The 23,483-nt window shown below is 42.1% G+C and overlaps 1 protein-coding gene across 2 annotated transcripts in view; it reads left to right on the forward strand.

The window, feature by feature from the left end:
• The first annotated feature begins 387 nt into the window (after positions 1 to 387).
• The window catches only part of CERT1 (ceramide transporter 1), a 944,792-nt gene continuing 921,696 nt past the window's right edge, over positions 388 to 23,483 (forward strand). Inside the window, exon 1 of one of the 2 annotated variants that reach the window (XM_085632300.1) lies at positions 388 to 818. In XM_085632300.1, coding sequence (XP_085488426.1) covers positions 723 to 818 — 96 coding nt within the window. In that variant the 5' untranslated portion in view covers positions 388 to 722. The remainder of the gene's footprint in view (positions 819 to 23,483) is intronic. The other variant, XM_085632301.1, reaches the window with a different exon arrangement.

Genomic DNA, 23,483 nt, shown 5'->3' on the forward strand with positions numbered 1-23,483 from the left:
TACTACATGCGAAGATCAAATTCGAGTTTAATACCACAATACAGCAAAACTAACATAAGAAAAAGCATCGACTGCCTCATTGAATGTATCAAATTACATTACACAAGGAACCTATTCTCCCATGGTTACAGTAACTCTTCCGTGTGATTTTACTTTACTCCACAAAGTTAACCCCTCAAATGCTGGTTATGGTTAAATACCTTTATTAAAATACATATACATTAAAAATGTAATGCCAGAAACATGTTGAGCAAAGTATAACACGCTGTTTCATTACCATTGTAGAATGAAGGGAGGAGCATCATGATGACTCACTCGAGGCGTCCCTCCAGTTAGTCATGACCCCTCCTTGCTCTCTACAATTGTAATAAATTGTCTTTTCTTTATGTCTTTTCTCGTGATGTTCAGCGGCTCTAAGCTGGTCCCTTTTCAATTTCCATGCCGAGCTCCGGACAGTCAGGGAGTTAGTTCCGTCACAGGGGAAGATGGCGGCAGTGTAAGCTCCTATCTCGGGGTTTTGACGACCAGTTTCTGAGCTCCAGATCGAGAGTGGTTCGAGGTCAGCTGTGTCCGAACTTCCATTCAGGTCTGTTCGATAGAAGAGGGAGACGCCGGTGAGATCGTGAAGCTGTCTGCACTGCTTGCCCAGCACAGTCCCTCAGGGACCACCTACCGCAGGGCTGGAGTCTCACGCAGTCACCATCCTGCCCCCCGGGCATCTGATGTCCGATAACCAGAGTTGGAACTCGTCGGGCTCCGAAGAGGACCTGGAGACAGAGTCTGGAGCTCCAGTGGAGCGGTGTGGGGTGCTCAGCAAGGTGAGGACGGGGAAGGAGGGGCACCTGGAAATAGAAGGCGCACTTGGGTCAGGGGGTAGGCGGCAATGGGTGGGACTGTTGTGCTGAAAAGCTGCTCCTTAAGATCTCCCAGAGAGAGGTTACTACATGTTGAGGTTACTTGTGTTTGTCTTGCCTCCATGTGCAGTTTATTAAGGGGGCTTATTCAGGGCTGTTCTCAGAGGTGGGTACCCACCCATACTGAAGTTAGGGCCTGTGGCTCGGGTGCCACACCTTAAGTGACTCCAGGGTGGGTGCGCCGTGCATCTGTTCACCCTTTGAATGCGAGACACAGAAACCGGCAATCTGCTCTTCTGATGTCAACAAAGAAGAACTACCCTTATTCGCGTATAGATTATAGCCTCCTCTCTTCGATGACACCTTGACGCTACTCTTGAGCTTCGCGTCCCTTCGGCCACCCAGAGTCCTTGCTAGACCTGCCTCGGAGGTAGAAACGTATCACCGCTATGGTACATCTTCTTCCTATAGCCTGAGCGAATTTCCGATACACGTCCTAGATACAGCCCGGTCTTTGCCCCTGCCGTCCGTTGATTCTGCAACTGTTCGGTGGTGGTTTTGTTTATTTTGATAGCAGATTGAGAATATTTACGTCTCCTTTCTTGTATGCCCACAGGCCGCAAGAGTACTGTTTTAGCGTGTTGTAATAATTAATAAAGCATGCCCTGGGATCATTGCTTTAAATGCGCAATCACTGAGTACATGCACTTAAATTTGAAAGGGGAACACCTGGATTTCTCAGTAGGGATTAAATACTTTTAATTGGAGAGTAACAAACGGGACTTTAGGATAGTGTGTATCAGCATTTATGTATTTCAATTTCAGTCACTGCCTGAGACTAACGTGACATTAGTCATCTTCTGCGTTGCTTCTCCCTGCTCCTACCCCTAATGTAAACTCGCATGTTCGAGTGCCAGGACTCGGTGTTATTTATGTACGTCTAGTTGGGCAACTTTCACAGTGGTGCTCTTAGATGTCAAAACAACAAAAGGCTTGGTTGTCAAAATTATGTACTATAGGCTCTGCTAGTGAAAAAGTAAACACACAGTACCGATATATCTTTACAATACAGAACTTTGGTCTTAAGTAACGATGCGCAGTAACCATCTGTTTGGAAGAAAAATTGTTTTGTTTCTCGGAGTACGTAGCAAAAGCGGGCGATCATATTAATTATTCTTGGTCGACTTTTCCTTTCGGTCTTCCTATGCTATGAATGTGTCAATCTATGTTCCTTGCTGTTGTGTTGCGTTAGCCGTATGCGGTGAGTACGAGCCCTTGGAATCTCTTAAACCAGTAGAGCCATCACGGAAGAGTGAGGTGTTCAAACAGCAGCTGAAAGTTAATTAGGAATATGGTTGTTCTCCTGGGGCATTTTTCACTGCACGCATTGCCAACAGGACTCCTTTTCCCCAAAGGAAAACATTGTGTTATGGCAGTCTTGCGTGAGGATAATTTGTTGGGTTACTTCCCTAATTCGAGCAGTGGGGGCAACATTTTTACTGTTAGTGGCCTATGGCACGATATTCTTTAAAGACAATGTCAACATGGTTGGACAGAACTCAGTCAGCTTACTTCTGCAGAGCATTTTTTCTACTGACTTCTACCTCCCCTGTGCAAATCCGTACCGAATTTAACATGACATCTCAAAAGTGGCTTTTCAAATCTAGGTTCATAGCCTATTGCCTGAAAGCCATACAAACCCGGGACCACACGCTAAAGAAGTACATCTGGTTAATGATAAGCAACCTGGGGTAAACTTGGCACAAATTTTTAACACACTGCATAGAAGTACTGGAAGCTCGCAAAATATGCTCTGCCCCCATACCTACACAACTGCAGCAGAAAAACTATTAATCAAACAAGCAAAGTTAATGTCGGCCGACAGTGACACACTAAGCCTGAAAAATCTGAGTGGTAGTTGGGCGTCAACTTTAAAACAGTGGGGGCCTGCCATACTACCTGTCTTCTCCCGTAAAGCCAATAATGAAGCGCCAACTAATGAGACTACGGTCCGGATTAATTCCACTACTGACTTATAAGTATGGCCAAGGGTATAAGGAAGACATAGCCACACAGTGCCAACTATGTGGGGGAGAAGAGAAAATAATAATTCACATAGTGTGTATCTGTCAGAAACTGTGCTCCTTGAGAATTTACTTTCTTCGCCATGTTTGACATATTTTAAACGTGCAGACATGTCAAGAAGCTTTGGTAGAGTGTATGAAAGGCGACTCAGTGCAACTGACTGTATGCTTCTTGAAATTCATGACTTCTGTAAAATCCACTTTGGACTTGGATAACTATATAGAACTATAATACACAAAGCTGTGTCACCGTTTTACTCTTCATCCCTTCAAAACTGATAAAATAGTTTACAAATGTTTAACTTAAGAATAGCTGGACCATAATGTTGCAAACTATGCACTTTATACTTGATTTTAACCTAATACGAATGCAATGATTTTAAGTAATTGTGCAGTAAAAAAATTATCTTATCTATTGCTGGGTTCAGCTGAATGGACAATTAAAATTGAACTGATTTAGTGAAATGTAAGGAATCCATCCGTATGTAGCTGTGGTGGCGATAAAATTTAGACTGGCTCTGGTAAGTTAATACTTAGTTGATCCCTCTTGCTTCATGTGTGACACGTTATTTGTGTTTAAACTTAATTGCGATATCTAAGAGTCTTCAGTAAGTCCTTTGCTAACTTGTTTGTGGAACTCGGGCTAGTTTTTAGTTTTAATGACCAGATTACTTCAATTGGATGTTGCTTGGTTTCACTATATTCGTGATCTAAATTATTGGGGAAGCATAATCAATTTGACTGTTTAGTCAGCATTTCTTATCCCACCTGACTCCTGCAGCCCATAATTTGTTTGTGTTGTAACGGCATGTAAGATGCTTTTGTTCCACGTTGATCTAAAATAGAATCCACTTAATAAAATTTACTGGTGAGAGAATTGTTAAATTTTTCGCTATAAAACATTCTTTTAGATTTTACCACAACACTTTTACATGTGGGTGTAGTTTCATAGTTAAACTTGTGTGAACATATTAATCTGCTTGCCGTAGTACCCGATATTACCATGAATAATGTTTGCCCCTTTCTGCTACCCACCAGTAGTTTGTGTACTCTACATGCCATGTACGTTTCTAATGTTAGGATGTCTTGAAATAATCCGCATAAATTGGCAGGTATTTACTTGCAAGTGCAGTGTGTTTGTGCCGAAAAGTAGTTTAGTGGGTAACCTGGATAAAGCTTTAAAAAAAAAAAAAAAAAGTACTACCTGTACTATTGAAACCAGCCTTGCTATTTCCAGCTCAGAATACTTGGACAAAGTGCTGTTTTTACATACTTATAATGTTGATTACCCCGATGAAGGCCCATGGCATTTACTGTTTTGACTAGTCATAACCTCAACCCTGTAACTGCAGTTGACATGATAGAAAACACATGTTCAGTCCAATAGAAAGTAGTATTTAATATAGCCTTATAGCCCGCCATAGCGGGCTATACCGGCTATTAAAGGCCCGCTGCATCGTTAAAGGCCCGAGCAGAAGGCGAGGGACTTTAACAAAGCAGAGGGACTTTAAAAGCCGGTATAGCCCTGCTACGAAGGGCTATAAGGCTATTAGAACATTCTGCCACTAGAGGGCAGAATGTTCTAACAAATAAAACAAAGCCTTCAGGGAGCGCAAGGGGATTCAAATCCCCTCAGGCTCCCTGAAGCCTTTGTTCACAGCCAGAGCTGTGAACAAAGAAACATTGGAATGTTGGCACTCTGGGCTTATACCAGCCATTATAAGCCCGGAGCACTACATTGCTTTCAATGGAGCTTCCAATGTTCTAATACACTTTCTTAGTTTTGAAGTTGGCAAGTTTAGTTTTTAAAAAAGTGTGCCAGCATTGTTATTTTTTTTATTTGTAGCTTTGTACAGCAAGCTCGTAACTAAGATATTGGTCTGAGCAGAGCAGTTTCTATATAAAATTAGTTTTTGAGTACCTTAAATGTATATATCTCAGATATTTCCCCTCCGAAAGGAGTCTGCATTTAAGATATGGCCATGGAAATCCTTTTATTCAAATCAAGTTACCGGCTGTAATTTCCCCAATGCGTTTCGGTCTTATCTGACCTTGTTCACAGGTAACGGCATTCTTGCTTAATTGACACCAAAGTTCTATTCCATATTTATATAATTTCCACCCCCTTACACTCATGGGTTGAAATGCATGATGGTTTTTGTAGTGTCAAACAATTTTTTAGCCCCAGTGGGCCATCAGATCAATTGCGGTGAGCAGCTACATAAAAATACTTATAAAAGGTAGCGGCCCTAATACCGTTCTGTTACACAGCTCAGTAAAATACAGACTGTACAGATCCAAGCCGCTGTGATTCACGGCGGCTCCTCTGCCATGTGTCGCTTCACAACTCTCCTCCAAGGCAGTAATGGAGCACTTGCTGGTGATGCAGACTTGCGTCCGGACCACGCTGCTATACATCCAGCAAATTTCCCCTCCAAAAGAAGAAAGGAGTCTGCACTCATGATATGGTCATGGAAATCCTTGTATATATTGGAGCCACACATACTGTATTGTGATGTGATTGATTTAAAGTAAACTGATGTGAGGTAATGATTACCATGCTTCAGAATTGTTTTAATGATCAGTAATTCCATATAGCACACCTTCTGTAATACTGCTAGAAATAAACGATAAGCATTTGTACTCTTACCTGCATCTTACTGTTTTTTTTAAGTGTCTTGCACCTTATAGAGTTTGGGGTGACGACAAAGCTTTTCTGTAATGTTGCAGAAACCCAATCTGAAGCATGTCTGTAAGATTAAAGCAATCCTATTCATTTTTGTTGTATAGAATAGTACACATTTTAAAATTGGCCACCAACTTGTGGGGAATTATCGGTTTTCCGTTTAAATGCACTCTTTTTTGGTAATCATGAGGAGTATAATTTCTTTCCACATAATGGATTAAAATGCCAATCATTTGGGAAATGTACCTAACCAACATGGTTGGATTTCCTACTGCAACTTAACAAGCAAGAACAGATTAAAACAAGCATTGGCATAGCCAATAGGTCTCGCTTTTGGGACCTTATAAGTATTTAGTTATGCAGCATAATTTCCTTGGTGCAACAACATCAACTATTGCGTGGCTAAACACTTATAAGGTCCTAAAGGCGAGACCTATTGGCTATGCCAATGCTTGTCGCAGAAGTGTGGGCCTCCTGCGCCTGGGAATTTGGCTTCAAGTGGATGACCTCTGGTTGGGTGAGGGAGTGGGAGCCCACCCTCGGCTCTCTGGGGATGGTGTGTGCCAAGATGCTCCTCTTTCTTTCAATGTTTGTGAGCTTGCAAAGATTTTTTTGTTTTTTACAAAAGTGCATAGGTGTAGTTCGCTCTGACACCACACAAATAACGATAAAGAGGGTGCCTTTCCCAAACGTTATTTGGCTATGTATGGTATCGATCAGAGTTTCTGGCGTGTAGGCTTTGTCTGCTACCTTCTTGCAGCTCTTAAAATCAGGAGGAAGCACATCTGGAGCGAAAGTTAGACTGGAAGAACTTCTCTTTTCCACCAAACGAAAATCGATCAAACGCATGCTTTGCTGATAACCCTGTCTCCCAGCCCAATATCAAAGGTGAATTAATTAATACTTGTGCACATCTGGCGGCACAGTGAGGACCCTCGCCTGTGTTTAATCCGCTTTTAAAGCGGTGATTTTTGCAGAGATAACTTTACTTTAGGGGAAATGGTGCCCCCACCTACTGCGATGAAGTAAAAAAGCTTTTCTGCTATATCCTGTGCCCCAGCAGTTATTCTGCCTTTCTGTTCCGACTTTTAATCCTGGGGCGCCCAGCGATTAGACCAATGAAAGAAGATGCGCTACACAGATGCCAATAAGCATTACAGCCCCAAATAATCATGTATAAACAGATGTGCTGCTGTCTCTGGACAATTTAGCACAGGGACGTTAGAGCATCAGCGTCATTTTATACATGTTGTATTCGCTCATTTTTTTTCATAGAAATAGCATTTTGGCTCGAACGAGAGCTTCGCAACCGGGCAAGCGTCATTTCAAGGTCATCTCTCTATCTAATGACATTTCGGTGGATTCATCGCTCGGGGTCTCGTCGTTCTTACTCGCAACTGAAAGAAAATCACTGAGTAGAACCGCTTCCGAGTCCTATGCATTTTTAAGGCTTTTTATTGTATTGTGGCCATTGTCAACCGCTTGCCAATACCGCAATAGCAGCATCAAACAAGGGCCTTGCATTAGAGGAATAACACCTGCTATTTTCAAAAACAATATAACTCCTTCGCCCTGTCATTAGGTAGACAGGCGATCTGGCGATGACTTTCAGCACTTCCCAGAAGGCTCATTTTCTAGAAGCGGCGGGCGCATTATCTCCCCTCTGTGTTTAATTTGCGCGCGTGTTGTGTGGAAGATGCTGAGGCGGCGCGCTCAGCCCTTCTTGTGAAGGCGATGTTTACACTGACTCCATCACATGATTAGAGGGTGGTTAATGGCCGTCAGGACTGAACGCAATTGGATGATACACGCAGTGACAAATGGACTGTCCCTTTCAGTCAATATCATTGATCGAAGGCTCAATTGAGGCAGTTTTCAGGCGAAGAGTTGATCGGACATTCTCCTCAAAATGAAATATTTTGGTTTCTCCGTGTGCTCTTCAAAGTGCACTCTCATTTTAAACCAGACAAGCGTGCGCGCTTCAAGAAAAAAAAAAAACAAGACAAGCCTGGCGGAGCGTGGCGCGTGCGCTTGGCGGGGGAGCGCATTCCAGGCGGGGGAGCGGACCCTTTGAAGTAGGATGCCAAACGGATTGCATGGGGGCACGATGTACGTGATTGTGCGCATGCTCGCCATGCAATCCGCTTTTGGGAGCACTTTTTGGGAGCTCCTTTACTAGAGTCTCGCTGAGCGATCGCTTACGCGATACCGAGCGAGTCCTAAAAACAGAGGAAGAACCATTAAATTTCCCAGCGCTGCTATCCGGTGGACTGAACTTCACCCAACCTTGAGAACAACTCTTAACTATGCCCAAATATAGTAAATATCATAAAAAGCAACCTTTTAGAGACTAGCTTATTAAACAAACTTTTTTTTTCTATACTAATAACAAAAATGGACCTTGTGCAAATTTATCAGTAGGCAAACAATGATGTCTGTAATATGAGGTAGGTGGAAAAAATATGGGGCAAACCCTACATCCTAGGGACCTGGTTAGTACAATCTGTACGAACAGTGGGTCGGTCCAATTAGGAACTCTAATGGCAATTTTGTCACAAATTATCTTGAGTAATTCCTGGATAGTGCCTCAACAGCTCTGTAGATGTAACAAATGCAAACAATACAACAATTTCTTCCAAAAAAAGCAGTGGAAAGTTAATTAAATCTACACTTTTTATGCAAAAAAGAGCGTAATTAGGAAGGTTTTATCTTCAGTATGTAATTGTATTTATACAGCCCTTTCTCCCCCTGACGAGGGGTTGAAGAGCTTTTCGGCGAGTAGCACACTACTCCAGAACCCAAACGATTAGTGGTGTATTATTATAGGGACATATAAGTTGCTAATTTGAGCAGTGGGCATCTGAGTTTGTTAATTTGATTGAATAGGATAAAGGAGGGAAGAGTCTAGATGGTGTTATTTCAGTGATCATATTAGTTATAGGTTTGGGATGAGACAGCGGATGGAAGAGTCTGCAAAGTGTTATAGGGGAGCTCATAGTAGTAGACTGAGGTTTGGGATGAGTCAAGGAGGGTTAGAGGATTTATTGAGAGCAGTATAGAATTGGACAGAGTAGTGCATTGGAGGGAGATCAAGATTGGTTTTTCTTTCTGTAGTAGGAGTGAAGTAATAAAATATATAGCTGCCTATTTACATAGAAAGGATGTACACGTATAAAGGAAAATAATAAAGGGATATACAATTGTATTGCCTAAAGTGCCATATGTGCAAATACTGATAGTCCGAAACTCACACTTTCAGGTGTTGCTGTATATAAAAGCTTATTTTCCTTTAAAAAAAAATGTGTTTTAAATTTATTTTCCTCAATATTTCATTAGTGAAGCACTTATAGATATGGTAGTAAGATCATATTTTCATATTGTGGTAAACCAGAGAGCCATACGTATTTATTCAAATAACAAGAAAACTATACAGTTACCTGTATACACGTTAAGCACAAATTAATGTCTCTCTCTATACTATATCTTCCCCGCTCCAGACTCCCGAAAACGTTTCTTTTGTAAAGAGTACAGCACTCCCGGAGAAGTCTCACGCTATCAATTTATTGCCACAACAAACGCCTTTCGGAAATTCCTTCTTCAGTGTCTATCATCGGCACTGAGAGGAGCCATTTAAATTACATTTCATCATAGTGTCATAGACATAGAAAAGGGGGACTCGTGTATCAACAATCGCGGCACCACCTTGGAGCGGTAAATCCGCCCAAGCATTAACGATTAAACAGATCTTATCGTTTCTCATGATTTACTTCACAGCGTTTTTAACTTTGAAATTCATATGTATAATTGCAGTCCTTCAGATAAATACCATCAAGAGTCACATTGGTAAATTTAAGACCATATTATACAATCAAAACACTGCTCATTGCGCAATTCTGCCGTGGATCGGTCATTACCCCTGCCTTCAGCTACGCCATCATCTTGTAGCGGTGAATCCGCCCAATCAGTGACTTTAAAATATGCATTTCCATTTTCATCTCGGTAATTGCCATCTGAATCACCATAAACGACTAAAACCATACTGGCTCAACCGTTAAATTATTCATTCATTCATCATTCACTGCCGCTGAAACCCCTAACATTGTTAGGCCCCACCAAATTCATTGGTGGTGATTCGGATGGGAAATAGGAGGGTAGGAGCTCTGTAACCTCTGTGGGGTGTTTAGGGTGTGCTATAGAGGGGGTGCAAAGCGAAGTATTTACCCCTACTGGTGTGTAAGTGATGGGCTACGGAAATTAAGTGAGGTATTGGGTAGAGTCTGATGCGGGTAAGGTGAGTTGGTGCGGGACTCTGGGATTAAAGCGTGAGCCCAAACTGTGTGTCATATGCTGTGAAGACGTGCTCTGGCCGCTGTGCCACATCTGTGCAAGTAGTGTCAGCATGTAGTTCTAGGTACTTGGATGAACTTTTGTTTAGAACACTGTGTCAATAATGCTGGGCTTTTTAAAAAGTATTTTAAGAAAAAGGAAATGTTTAATCAATTTTTAGGTAATTTATCTGTTTTGTGTAACAATATTTTTATTGTGGTTTTACTTTTGTCTATATATGAACATGTTACTTTTATGATTTCATGAATCTTGAACTCGAATAAAGTATTATCTTATCTATCTTATCTAGAACATTGTAGCTTGTGTATGGTGATTAGGTGGTGTTGTATAGGGAGTGCGAAGGTAAATCAATATGGTATTTGTAGAGCACAAACTACTCACCCCTATGGGTGAGTAGAGCTGGGGATCAAAGCGAGAGGTCTGTGCTGCAAAGTGAGATGGTCTGGCCGCTGCGCCACAGCTGTGTGGAGAATACATTTTGGCGAGGGTGTGGGAGTTGGCGTTATATGGCCCTAAAATAGGGGGCCCCAGTTGTAAGTTATAGGGTGGCTCTAAAAAGAGCCTTTGTCTTCATTAGTTGGAGCTACATATAAGTGCGGATGCACAGCTTCAAGTTATTCAGGAAAACTTGGTTTCCCTGATCTGTGAAGTGTACTCCATCACTTTTGTATATATCCGCCATATCAAAACGTATGTTGGTGTATATGAACCCCATTTTGTGGTCTCTGAGGTAAACAGAGACAGCTGCTTTGACTTTTTTTCGAGATTTTTCAATCTGAGGACAAAATTGTTTGGACCATTTCCACTTCTCTTTGGCATATATTGGAATATACAAAGACAGTTTGAGGCAAAAGTAACCAATTGTCCAAAGGTGTCCTTCATAAGCCTTTCCAAATCTACCCCAGTCAATGTTCCTAGGTCGTTTCTACCACAGTGCACAATCATGAGGTCAGGGTGTTGGAGATGCAAACAGGTTTTAACCAAAGGCAACAATTGGTGCCACTTCTATCCTCTCTGTCCAAACCATGTAATGTCCACATTTTGTAAACCTAGGTCTAAGTCAATACGTTCTGCATACCTCTTGCACCAGAAAACATAGTTGTGTCCTACGATCCACACTAGCATTTTGAAGGTATGGTTGGAAGGTATGGAAAGATGTCTGTAGCTCATGCAGTTCCTTCGTAGAATAAGAGATATGTTTAAAGATGGGGAACTAGTTTCTTTTGGCTTACAAAACGGTACCTGATTGGGAGATGAAAAGCATTGTTTTTTAAAAGTAGGGTGCACATTCGTTTTGTGGAAAAGTATGTTTGTTTAAAAAAAAAAAAGCAGTTTGCTCGTACATATTATAGGATAACATTTGCTCAAATCAACCACACCTGCTACTTGCATTTGGAAGGCACTGTTCGAACTTAAAACAATCGTGAACTTTTAACCTGCACGTGCCGTTAAATGTTCGAGAAAATGTTGCAAAAAATATGGTTGGGTTTAAAAAAAAAAAATTGATGAACTTTTAACCTCCACGTGTTGTAGAATGTTCTAGAAAGTATGTTGCTAGAATACGTTGTATTTCTGACTTCGATGTGTACTTTAATATTAAAAAATCTATTTATATGGAAAAGTAGAAAGACGGTAATAGAGAGAATTTTTGAAAGCTAAAAGAAACCAGGAACTATTGTAATTATTTCTTGATTACCTACTGGAGGTCGCCAGTAGGTAGTTCTCACTGTTAAAGGTCTGAAAGTGCGGTGTTGCTCAGAGTGGCATGGTGGTGATACGATATGGTGCTATACTCTGGTATGAAACTGAGTCTAAACCGTGAGGTCATTGCTGTAAAGTGATGTGGTCTGGTGTTTGTAGCATACGTGTGCAAGTAGTGTTAGTAGGCGTTTATACCATACAAGGAGTGGGAAGCGAACTACTGACTGCTACGGTGTGTTGATAGTATACCGGAAGCGGGAAGCGAAGTAGTTACGCCTACCGGTGTGAAGACTTGGGGATGAAACCGAGCTGATTGCTGTAAAGTGATGAGCTCTGGGCAGTATAGGATACTAGCCGCTGTAGTACAAGTGTGTAATTAGTGCTGGTATGCGTTTATAGTATATTGGGAGTGGGAAGCAAACTACTCATCCCTACTGGTGTGAACACTCTGGGATTAAACCGTAAGCTCATTGCTGTAAAGTGTTGTGCTCTGGGCGCTGTAGCAAACTTGTGAAAGAAGTGTTAGTTTACGTTTATACAATATAGGGAGTGGGAAGCGAAAGTCTTACCCCTACCGGTGTCAAGACTCGTGGATGAAACTATGAGCTCATTGCTGTAAAGTCATGTGCTCTGTGTAGTATTCCATTGTAAGTCACAGTAGAATGTTAGTATGTAATTCTACTAGATTCGAAGGGGCATATTATCAAGGAACGGCGTTAAAATTATCGCCACATTAGCCGCAGGAAACTGCCGCTAAAGCGGCGATAATGGGGTTGATAATATGCCTTAGCGAATTCCAATAGAAGCCCATGTTAACACGAGAACATAGGCTTCTATTGGAATTCTCTACGGCATATTATCAAGCCCATTACTGCCGTTTTTAGCGGCAGTTTCCTGCTTCTAAAGCAGCAATAATTTTAATGCCGTTCCTTGATAATATGGCCCTCAGTATGTAATGTTAGAATGTAGGGCTGTCATGAGGGGAACCTTGCGGAGTTTGTACACGGTGCTGGATTAGACGGTTGCTTTGCTGTCTGCTCCTGTTGGTGGTTGTTTCAGGTGTCTTGTTTTCTTGTAATAAATCTACTTATTGGATTCACTGCTGTCTGCATCTTCACTACATAAATTTGGCGACGAGTGGGAGAAGGCAAAAAGAAGGCACTACTCAAAATTGCTTGCGTTGTGCTGAAGACACGTTTTTGTTCGTGTAGCTGTTTCTACTCATGCCAGGGTCGTCGGCTCATTGAACTATGTCATCCAACTTCTGGTAGGATTTATATTTTCAGATTTTTGCGCTTCCTCTGCTTCTTCACTACATTCTGGTTGCAGTGCTACACGTGTGTAAGTAGTGTTAGTATGCGTTTATACTAACAAATTCATCATGGTAGTAGGGAGTGCGACCTCAGGCGCAGCTCATACAGTGTCCCAGGGTGTGCATTCGCTGGACATTTGTGTTTGCTATTAGAGGGTGGTGCATGGCTTCCACCCTGTGATAGCAAATACTTGTTCGACAACTTGAAGCGAGAGGAGGAGGAAAACCTCGTATCGCTGTAATAGAGGGGATGCGGATGGTAAAAATGGAGAGAAAAGAACCAAAACAAAAAAAAGCGGGGACTCACCCGTTTTTTTTAAATGAGGCCCCTGGTGGGGTGGGTAATGTTCCGTGGCCAATCCAATTATTATATTACGGTGTCTCTGTAGGACTGGGGATCTTAATGTCGCATGTAAATTAGGCGCGGAAGGGCACAGACGTTTTGCAGCCTAGGGGAGCGCCACCTTCCTGGGTATTGTTTACTAATTGTTGGGGGGTTCGAGGCCAACTGAAGTCTGTGGATCGCCACACTCCGGGTCTTTATTTAAATATGCAGGGTGGGCCTCGGCAGTCCCTGAAGCCTCGGTGGTCCTAGGCAGTGTGTTGTTTGTTCTGTAATCACACTGGCAGTACTTATGGTGTTATAAAGTGATACACTCATAGAACTCTTGAAGTTGTACAATTACCCAGGCTTTATTTGTCTAATAGTCAGTTAGATTATGTTTGGTAGGTGCACTCTAATATTAAATAATGTTGTCCTTAAAATCTCGTATAAACAGATGATTTTCTTAATAATCAATAGACAAGTGTCATCAGAAAAAGAAGACCTATAGACTCAATTATTTATTTGAAAAAATAAGTAACCTTTATTAAAACAGAAATAAATAGAAATGTAACTTTAATAGAACAGTATAATAAAAACGTGGGTTGGACTCCAGTGGAAGCAGCTTACGAAACCTGCAAGACAAAAATGAAACCTAAGTATGTGTGCTATGTGGAAGATGTAAAGAAAGGTAGTCCGAATGAAAGGACCATAGTGAGAGTGGAAGGGAGAAGGGGAGGGGGTGTCAAAAGAAGAGAGGGAGGAGGAGACAGAGCGTCGGCCTATTGCATCCACCTTAGTGTTTACCCTCCGTCACCAGTTTGTCTAGGACGCTGGGGTCTGTGAGAGTGTGGTTCAGCAAGTCCTTAAAATTAAATACATGAGGCCAGAGATTATAGGCCATATTATGAAGGAAGGGCGGTAAGAGGTTGATAATATGCCCTTGTGAATTCCCTTAGAAGCTCCGGTTCTGGTGTGAACCTGGGCTTCTATGGAAATTTACAAGGGCATATTATCAACCCCTTATCGTCGCTTTAGCGTCAGTTTCCTGTCGCTAAAGTGGTGATAATGTTATCGCCGTTGTTTGATAATATTGTCCTACATTATTAGCTATGGGAAAATCGCTTGCTTGCATGCACCTGTGCACCCAGGGTGCTGCACCCCAACCCCTTATCCTACTCTGTGCTCAATTATAGGTCTTGCACACCGGCTTCACTGCTCACCTGCCACCACTGGTGTGTCCCATGACATGTTGGTGCAAGCTCCTAGTCCGGGGTATGTTTGTACGATAGACCAGGGCTCCGGTCGGGTACGGTGACTTGATACCACGATAGAAGGTGTGAGAATGCCAGGGCATCATTGCGGGGTCAGCTCCCGCTCTGCCCTTCTTGTGGCAATCAATGGAATATCTGAAAAGGGAGAATTAATTTAATGGTGGAAACGTCTGGAGGTAAATGAAGGTTTATTTCAAGCTTGATAGAAAATAGAAGTTGAGTGCATCCTTCGTTTTTGAAGTACGATCTACCAACTGTTAGTGGTTCAAAGAGGAGTTGGAGTGCACGAGAATACACAAGGTTAAATAATGTTATGCCAACTTTCACGTACAAAGGAACGGAGTGCATGCTAGAAGCATAATGTGTGCGTGTAATGCAGTGGCGGGAGCCTGTGTGCATGTACACTTAGTAAGGAGCTCACTACAGTGTCCTAAAAGCCAACGCCACGTGTCTGTAGGGCAGCGCTGCCCGCTGGCTCAGGCCTACAGTACGGTCCAGCAGGTCCTTAAAATTAGACCGATGTGACTGAATGAGGTCAGAGGTCACATCATAACACATGGCAATATCGCTTATTCGCACGTGCACAGTCTGGCTGATGCATCCCATCCCTCTCACCGCAGCGCGCTGTGCACCCCGGCCGCTCTGCTTACCTGCTGTCATTGCAGCAGTGCTCACAATTCAGATGGAGTGTTGATTGCAGGAGAGTGTACACCTCATGGATCCCTTTCGTAGACGACGGGCAGTAGGGCTCACAATTTAGAGCCAGTGTTGATTGTCAGGATGGAGTACACCTCATGGATCCACTTCTTCTCTTTCTTTTTTTAATTTTTTTATTGCGCATTGTGATATGCGAGGTGGATGCTGCAAATCATTTGAGGTAGTGTGGAAGAAGAGGGACGTGTGGCGTCGTACTTATCCTATTTATATGTACGCAAAGTGGGCTGGGCTTGCGTACGCCAGGCCAGCGTAGGGGTCTGAATAATTATTCCGGGGACTTGAGCATTGTTCAGTTCCTGTCTGGCCAGGAAGTTTACTTATGTGTGTTTCTTTTGTAGTTTTGACCTTGCAGTGTGTGCAATTTAGATTAGTGTAGCATGTGTCGGGTGGGCGGAAACTATCGCTAATGAGATGGCATGTGGTCTAGGATGTGCAGTGTGCCAGTGGCTGATGATGCTCCTTGGAGCCAGCAATACCCAGGTCGAAAAGCAGCACAATAATGTACACACACACACACACTTTGTTTTTTGATGGAACATTTGAGATACATGGCAATCACACGTGGTAGGCTAATGTACAGAGCATGAATATTGATCAAGATGATCGTTGTATGTAGTATAAGATGTGTATACAGGCAAACACTTTTCAAAAAAGCTTTCTAAGCAGAAGAGGTGTCTCATCAAAAGCTGTAGAGAGAATGAGTAAAATGGGTGGGGTCGTACAACTTTTACAATGGGAAATGTTATGAGCCAATCAAATACTATTTTTTTTTTTTTTTTTTTTTTGTCTCATGGCAATCGCGCGCAAGGAGGCCGCACCCAACGTGATTTTGACAAAATATTTTTATCATAATAAGTTTATTACAGTAAGAAATATATAAATGTTTAAAATTAAGGTTTTTGCGTGCTCTCATATACTGTTTAAAGTTATTTAGATATACTTTTGAGACAAATAAAAAGGGATTGGCGTACCCGGCACGATACTTTGTCTGTGACGTAACACAGGGCCTGGCAGCGTTTACTCGTTGGATATGCAACGCGCAGCAGGTGCAACCCCATATGTACATGACGTAATGCGTGGCTTAGTGCTGCGTACCCATCGGATACCAAAGTAGTACCTGGGGTGACTTCATGCATATATGATGTTACGCGGGACGTGGTGCCAGGAACTAGTCTGATACAAAATGCGCATCATTTACGAGTTTAGCAATATGGCGGATAGGATTTGTGTAGTGATGGAGCTTGGTACGCTACCAGTATGGGAGTGCAGTTTTCTCCCCCCCCCCCCCAAAAAATACATATTTTTGGGGAAGATATAAACATTGCATGACTTTTAAAGTTAAAAACAAGAAGTATAATAGAGTTCCAAAATATTTAAAATTATAATAGAAAAAATATAGGTTTTATAAACATTAAAATATGAAATTAACATTTAAAAAACCTTCGAAATTCTCTGAAAAAACCATAGGTTTTACAGACGTTATAGATAGATGGACATTTGACTCGTTTAATACCAGAGAAATTTGCCAGTTATAGTTAGCTAAACTAACTATAACTCACGCGCCCGCAATGCACTGCTGATGATGTCACATATTACATCACTCATGACATGGTCAGTGACATCACTGATAACCTCTCTGATGACATCACTCATGACATCATCCACGTGACAATCTGATGCACATACTGATGCTCTAATATAAACTTTGATATACCCATTCTAAAATGCTGACTACTATTTTTGAAACCTTACACAGAAGAATGCCATATACTACATAGCACTCACTATTTCCTAGGTCTACACACACATCCAGTCACTTATACATGTAGTTACTCATCAGTAGAGGACTATAATATGCACTCATACATCTATACATGCAGTCACACTCTGCCACTCATCCATAGTTACTCACACGCCTAGTCAGTAATGCAAAGAATGAATCCAATACCCATTTAATCTTATATACAGTTATACTCACCAACTTCGTTATTTTTAGACATACCACATCACTTATTTATACAGATGCGAACACATATTTACTGTCATATACAATCGCTGATAGAAGCAGACACATGTTTATACACCCACTCTTGAAATAACTTAGTCTCACGTATACGCATTTATATACTCCAACTCTCACATATAGTGGCTTAAAACATATGTAGTTAGTCACAGATATACCACTGAGACATTTATTCCCTCACCAACACACCCATAGACACACTAACTCACCCATACAGCCCTTTCCAGATGCACTTTTTAATCCATACAACCACTGAATCACCCACTCAGACATCTATGCACAGACTCCTAGACCCACCCACACAGACACTCGGGGACCCATACAGATACTTCGACAACAAATCAATAATCTATATAGACACTCATGTAGGTATTCAGCAACCCCTGCAGTTGCTTACACACCAATGGAGAGACTAATACAGACTTCTACACAGTTTAGTCACTAACCTATGCACTCAGTAAGACCCGTTCAATCACTCACTTATACAGTCACATACATACAAAATAATTCCTTTAGGCACTTGTAAATGCATTCATTCTTCAATACACCTTGGCATATATACATATATAAAACATATTTACATTTTATAGAAACTCACATTCACTGGATGATGTCATGATTGATGTCATCAGTGATGTCGCTGACCATTTCATCAGTGATGTAATATGTGACATCAGCAGTGCATTGCGGGCGCGCGAGTTATAGTTAGCTCAACTATAACAGGCAAATTTCTCTGGTTTTATGAGTCAAATGTTCAACTAACTAGAACGTCCCTGAAACCTATATATTTTTTTTTTTTTTTTTTTTTAGTGAATTTCGAAGGTTTTTTTAAAATGCTAATTCCTAACTACAACGTTAGTAAAACCTATTTTTTTTCAGTAAAAATAAATATTTTATATATATTTATTTTCAAGGTCCTTGTGGACCGAAACGCGCCATGGCGGCATAGCTCAAAAATATAAAATAACCTGCACAAAAGAGGTGTCCGTTCCTGCTTTCAGATTCATGTCGCAAACGAAAAAAGGTGTGTGTGTGTGTGTGTATATGTGTAATATATATCTCCAAGTACCACTCCAAAGCGCTTCTCGGCACCATGAACAGAGACGGACATCTTCTTCTTTGCAGAAAACTGCAGCCGCAGTATCGTATTTATTTAAATCATAGAATCAGTGCAAATGAAACGGGAAGACGCGTTTCGGCCAACTGTGTGGCCTATATGTATGTATATATCTCCCCGTAGATGAGCCGCAGTTGTATCGTCACCACTAACAGCATACACTGACACGGACCAAATAAATAAGTGCTGATTATTTTATTTTGTGCAGTATTGCCGCCATAACGTTTCGGCTCATCCGAGCCTTGATCACATGACAACATGAACCAATAAGACCATGGTTTTTAAAGTGACTGTGCATGACAAAAAAACGATCATGTGACTATTTTGTTAAGACATGGATGACAGACTTCGTTATTAGTCTATAGCAGCATTTGTAGTTTTAGTATAAGTAGTTAACATATACGGATTAAAACCTACAATTTAAAAAAGCATTTCATGTAAAAACACAGTATTTACACCAACCTAAAATATGTGCAACAGCTGGCAACAAATGTGCAAATCACGCTGCTGTGCAAATATGATGCTGTAAACAATGATTCATTAAAAAAATTATTAGGATATATGGATAAATCCAATATAATAAAAATACCTCTTCTAAATAATATTGGTATACGTACGGCATATCCCAAATCATTCTACTCATAAGGTAAAATTCTTAATGGGAAAATCCAATATGCAGTTCATCAAATTGTGAATACATTTCAACGACTGAAAATTGCTTCTCTTACTACGGACACTGTATATACTTTAGTGTTAACATATTGTTATATATGCCTAGTATCTGCAGTGGTATTAAGGTAGTGTATTAACCGTATAACAAAATGTGCTTCCTAAGCGACTATGGCAAATCATGGGATGAATCCCTTATTCTATTAGTCTGTCATCAAACCTTTTTACTGCAAAAAGTATAGCCATATATAGTCAATCGGTTGAAATGTGCATAAGATAAAAAGTGCTGCACCATATACATAAACAATAAATAAATCCAAAGTGAATAATTTAAGTTAACCCCTTGTATGCCCATGACGAGTCCAGCTCGTCATGAGGCATTCCCTAGGGAGTCCCTCTGATGCGGGCACCAGAGGGATTCCCTTTATGCCAAAATAGCCTCGGGAGCTGGGTAAGAGCTTCCCGAGGGCCCCCACCCCTTTCACTGTAATGACGATCGGCGCGCATGTCGCGCCGACTTCATTACAGTGAAAGTGAAACTGAAATGAGCCAAGCGGCTCATTTCAGTCTCACTTTCTACGTGCTCAGGGGGCTATCTCAGCCCCCTGAGCACGTAGAAAGACGGGAGAGGTATCGTTGGAAAGGGGAGAATCTCCCCTTTCCAATGGTACCCCTCCCCAGTGGATTCCTGCTTGGGGATCGCCACAGGAGGGCGATCCCCAAGCAGGGATCCACCCACTAGACACCAGGGAGGGGGGAGCGACCCCTTGGGCAAGGGCCTTTGCTCCCCCCAGTTTATTTTGGGCATTATTTAGTCTTTTTGCCCCCAATCTTCCCCCCCCCCCCCCCCCCCGGGGGGGGGTGGGCAAAAAGCCCACTAGACACATTGTTAAAGTTAGAGCTATTGCATTGCTCATGACAATGCCGTTTCTTTAAATGTTTTAAAAACAAAAACATACAATTTCATGAGCAATGGCATTAGCTCTAACTTTACCAATGCCGAGACCATTGCATTGTAAATGCTTGTTTGGCATAGTTATGGGCAAGCCGCATTTGCCACATAAGCATCATCTGCTGCATAATCTGCAGATTTTTTTTTTAACAAAAAAAAAGTTTCTAGCTCAGACAGATCAAAGGTTACTAAATACATGGTGAGCCATATTCCTGGAAAGGTTGACCGGTCATTCTTACATTAGTTCTCCATGCTTTGGGTATCACATTGGTACTAATAAGCTGAATTGTTTTCCCAGTCAGTGTTACCGTGTGTAAAAATGATAAAATAGTACGCAAATAATATCACAATGTACTGCAAAATGCCGCATAAACTGCCTTTCTTTGCTGCATAACTTAGCCAACCGTGCTGCCTAATTTGGTTCTCCTATGCTGCGTAATTCGAGTGGTCCTGCCTATTATCAATACTCAAAGTTTGAAAGCGCCCCCTTTGTTTGTTGAGGAGGGTGGGTGAGGTCCAGGGAGATCAAATAATATCCACAAGCACATCGTACAGACACCAGCACATCAGAAATATAGAGTTCAAAATAAAGCGTTGTATTCACATTATCAATGTTTGAAACAGTGATTATGGTACTAAATGTTGTTCTTTCATGTCCCCCACCCGAAACGGGCACGCCAATGCCCCCACTCTCCCCGCCCCCCCCACAAAAATGAGTCTTTCTGCCCCCCAGGAGGCAGATGGGAGCTGTAGCCCCCAATCTGGCCCCCCCCCGGGGGCGCAGAATGCCCACTAGAAACCATGGATTTTTTTGTTTTATTAGTGTAGTTGTAGGGGCTCCCCAAAATGGGCATGACAATACCCCACCCCCAGAGAAATTCCAGTCTTTCTGCCCCTTCTGCCCCCCCCCCCCCCCGGGAGGGCAGATGGTGGCAGTGGCCCCTGATCTGCCCCCTGGGGGGGTCAGAAAGCCCAGTAGGCGCCAGGGAGTGCGCAGGCTTCTTTTTTGTGTGGGGGTGGGGGCCTCCCAAAATGATCATACCAATGCCCCCACCCCCACAAAAAATAGCCAGAATTTTTAGCAATGTGCATACCTGTAGATTTTGGGCCCTAGCACAGTTGGCACGTAGGCAAACCTAGCAAACCTGTACATTCTTTAAAACTAGACACCGAGGGGAATCCTGGATGGGGTGACTTCACTGGCTCTCACCAGATTCTGTTACCCAGAATCCATTGTAAACCTAAAAATGTGTTCAAAATAACACCTTTTCCTCACATTTCTTTGTCGGAAAGTTCTGGAATCTGCGTGGGTCCACAAAATTCCACCCACCCTGCGTTCCCCAAAGTCTTCAGAGAAAAATGGTACCTCACTTGCGTGGGTAGGCCTAGTGCCCGCGTCAGGCAAGGGCCCAAAACCTATTGAGGAGACATCAAAATACCTATCACAAAACAACCTGGTTTTGCAAAGGGGGTCCTATGAGTTTTTGGCCCCGGGCTTGGCGGCCACCTAGGGAAACCGACCAAACCCATACATTTCTGAAAACTAGGTTTGCAGGGCATTCTGGGTAAGGAAACGTTGGGGGATCCACGCAAGCCATACCTCCCTGGTAGCCCCCGGGTGTCTAGTTTTCAGAAATGTATGGGTTTGGTAGGTTTCCCTAGATGGCCGCCGAGCACCGGGCCAAAAACCCAAGTGACCCCCCTTGCAAAACCAGGTGGTTTTGAGATAGGCAATTTTAATGTCTCCTCACTGCGTTTTGGGCCCTTGCCTGTCGCGTGTACTTGGGCCTCCCACACAAGTGAGGCACCATTTTTACCGGGAGACCCGGGGGGACGCTGGGTGGTGGGAAATTTGAGTGAGCCCGGTGATGCCACAACTTTCCCACACAAATGTGTGAAAAATGTGGTTTTTTTTTTTTTTTTTTTTGTTTTACAATTTTTTAGGTTTGCAAGGGATTCTGGGTAACAGACCCTGGTGGGAGGCAGTCAAGTCGCCCCATCGTGGATTCCCCTGGGTGTCTAGTTTTCAAAAATGTATAGGTTTCCCAAAGTGCCCGCAGAGCTAGGGTTAAAAAACTAGAGCTAGGCACTTTGCCAAAAAAGGGTACATTTTCACTGCGATATTGAGTTGTGACCACGTTGCGTTTTTGCGCCGTTTCCTGACGCGGGCACTATGCCTACCCACACAAGTGAGATACCATTTTTATCGGGAGACTTAGGGTAATTCAGATTTGTAAAGGAACTGTTATTATCTATTGATTTTCGATGCATTTCTGCATTCCAAATGAAAGATATTGTGTAAAAAATAAGTCATTCTAAAAAATGACTGATAATTCTCATGCTAGTATGAGTATTCCCAATTTCAGAAATGTGCAAATATCTACTGTTTCTAAACTCTATTTTGTTCCCATTTCAGAAATACATAGGTGTCTTTCAAACCGATTTTTCCATGTACACATTTTTACAGAATAATTACTATATACCCGGTACATAATAAAAAAACCATTGCAAGTTGCGGCTCAGTTTTTGGCTCTGGGTTTGTCGGGTTCTTGGTGAACCTACAAGTCCTATATATCCCCACAACCAGTAGTGTCCAGCGGATGTAATGGTATATTGCTTTCAAAGAGCTGTTTTAATTAGAAGTTACAGGTGAAAACGATGACGCAAAAGGCTGTTTTTTTCAACTAATTTTCAATTTATCCTATATTTAACTGTTAGTTTCTATAAAAAAAAGCTTGATGGATCTACACAAATGACCCCTTGCTGAATTCAGAATTTTGTCTTCTTCTTGAAAATTTATAGCTTTCCATGATCCATTATTGCTTTTGTACCCATTTCTGCCATTAACTGGAAGGTCAAAAGCACAAAGAATAGCAAAATTAGGCTATGTTCCAGAAAAATGCCAAAACTGTGTAAAATTTTTTGGGTGTCTGACAAAAGTCTGGTATCCCCTAAAAGCTGGGAAAATTGTGATTTCAGCCCCACAAACCCTTTTTTATAACATTTGCAGGGGAAAAACCCAGATGCTTTCATCTGCAGCCCGTTTTTCTAATTTTTCAGAAAAAAAACAATTTTGCTGTATTTTGGCTAATTTCTGTGACCCTCTAGGAGAATCCACAAACCCTGAGTACCTTTAGAATCCCCATGATGTTGGAAGAAAAGGACGCAAATTTGGCGTGGATACCTTATGTGGTCAAAAAGTTACAGGGGCCTCAGCGCGCACTATCCCAAATAGCCAAAAAAGGGCGTGGCACAGGAGGGGAAAAGGCCTGGCAGCGAAGGGGTTAAACCAATATAAATACCTGGGGCCATATGTAGGAAGCCTAATACCGGTCGGTAACGGCCGATTTTCGGTCAATATCCCGTTACCGACCGGTATTTAGGCTTTTGCTATGTAGGGGGATCATTTCAGGATTCGGTAATTT

This window comes from Triturus cristatus, chromosome 2_1, assembly GCF_964204655.1.
Source record: "Triturus cristatus chromosome 2_1, aTriCri1.1, whole genome shotgun sequence".
NCBI lineage: Eukaryota > Metazoa > Chordata > Amphibia > Caudata > Salamandridae > Triturus > Triturus cristatus.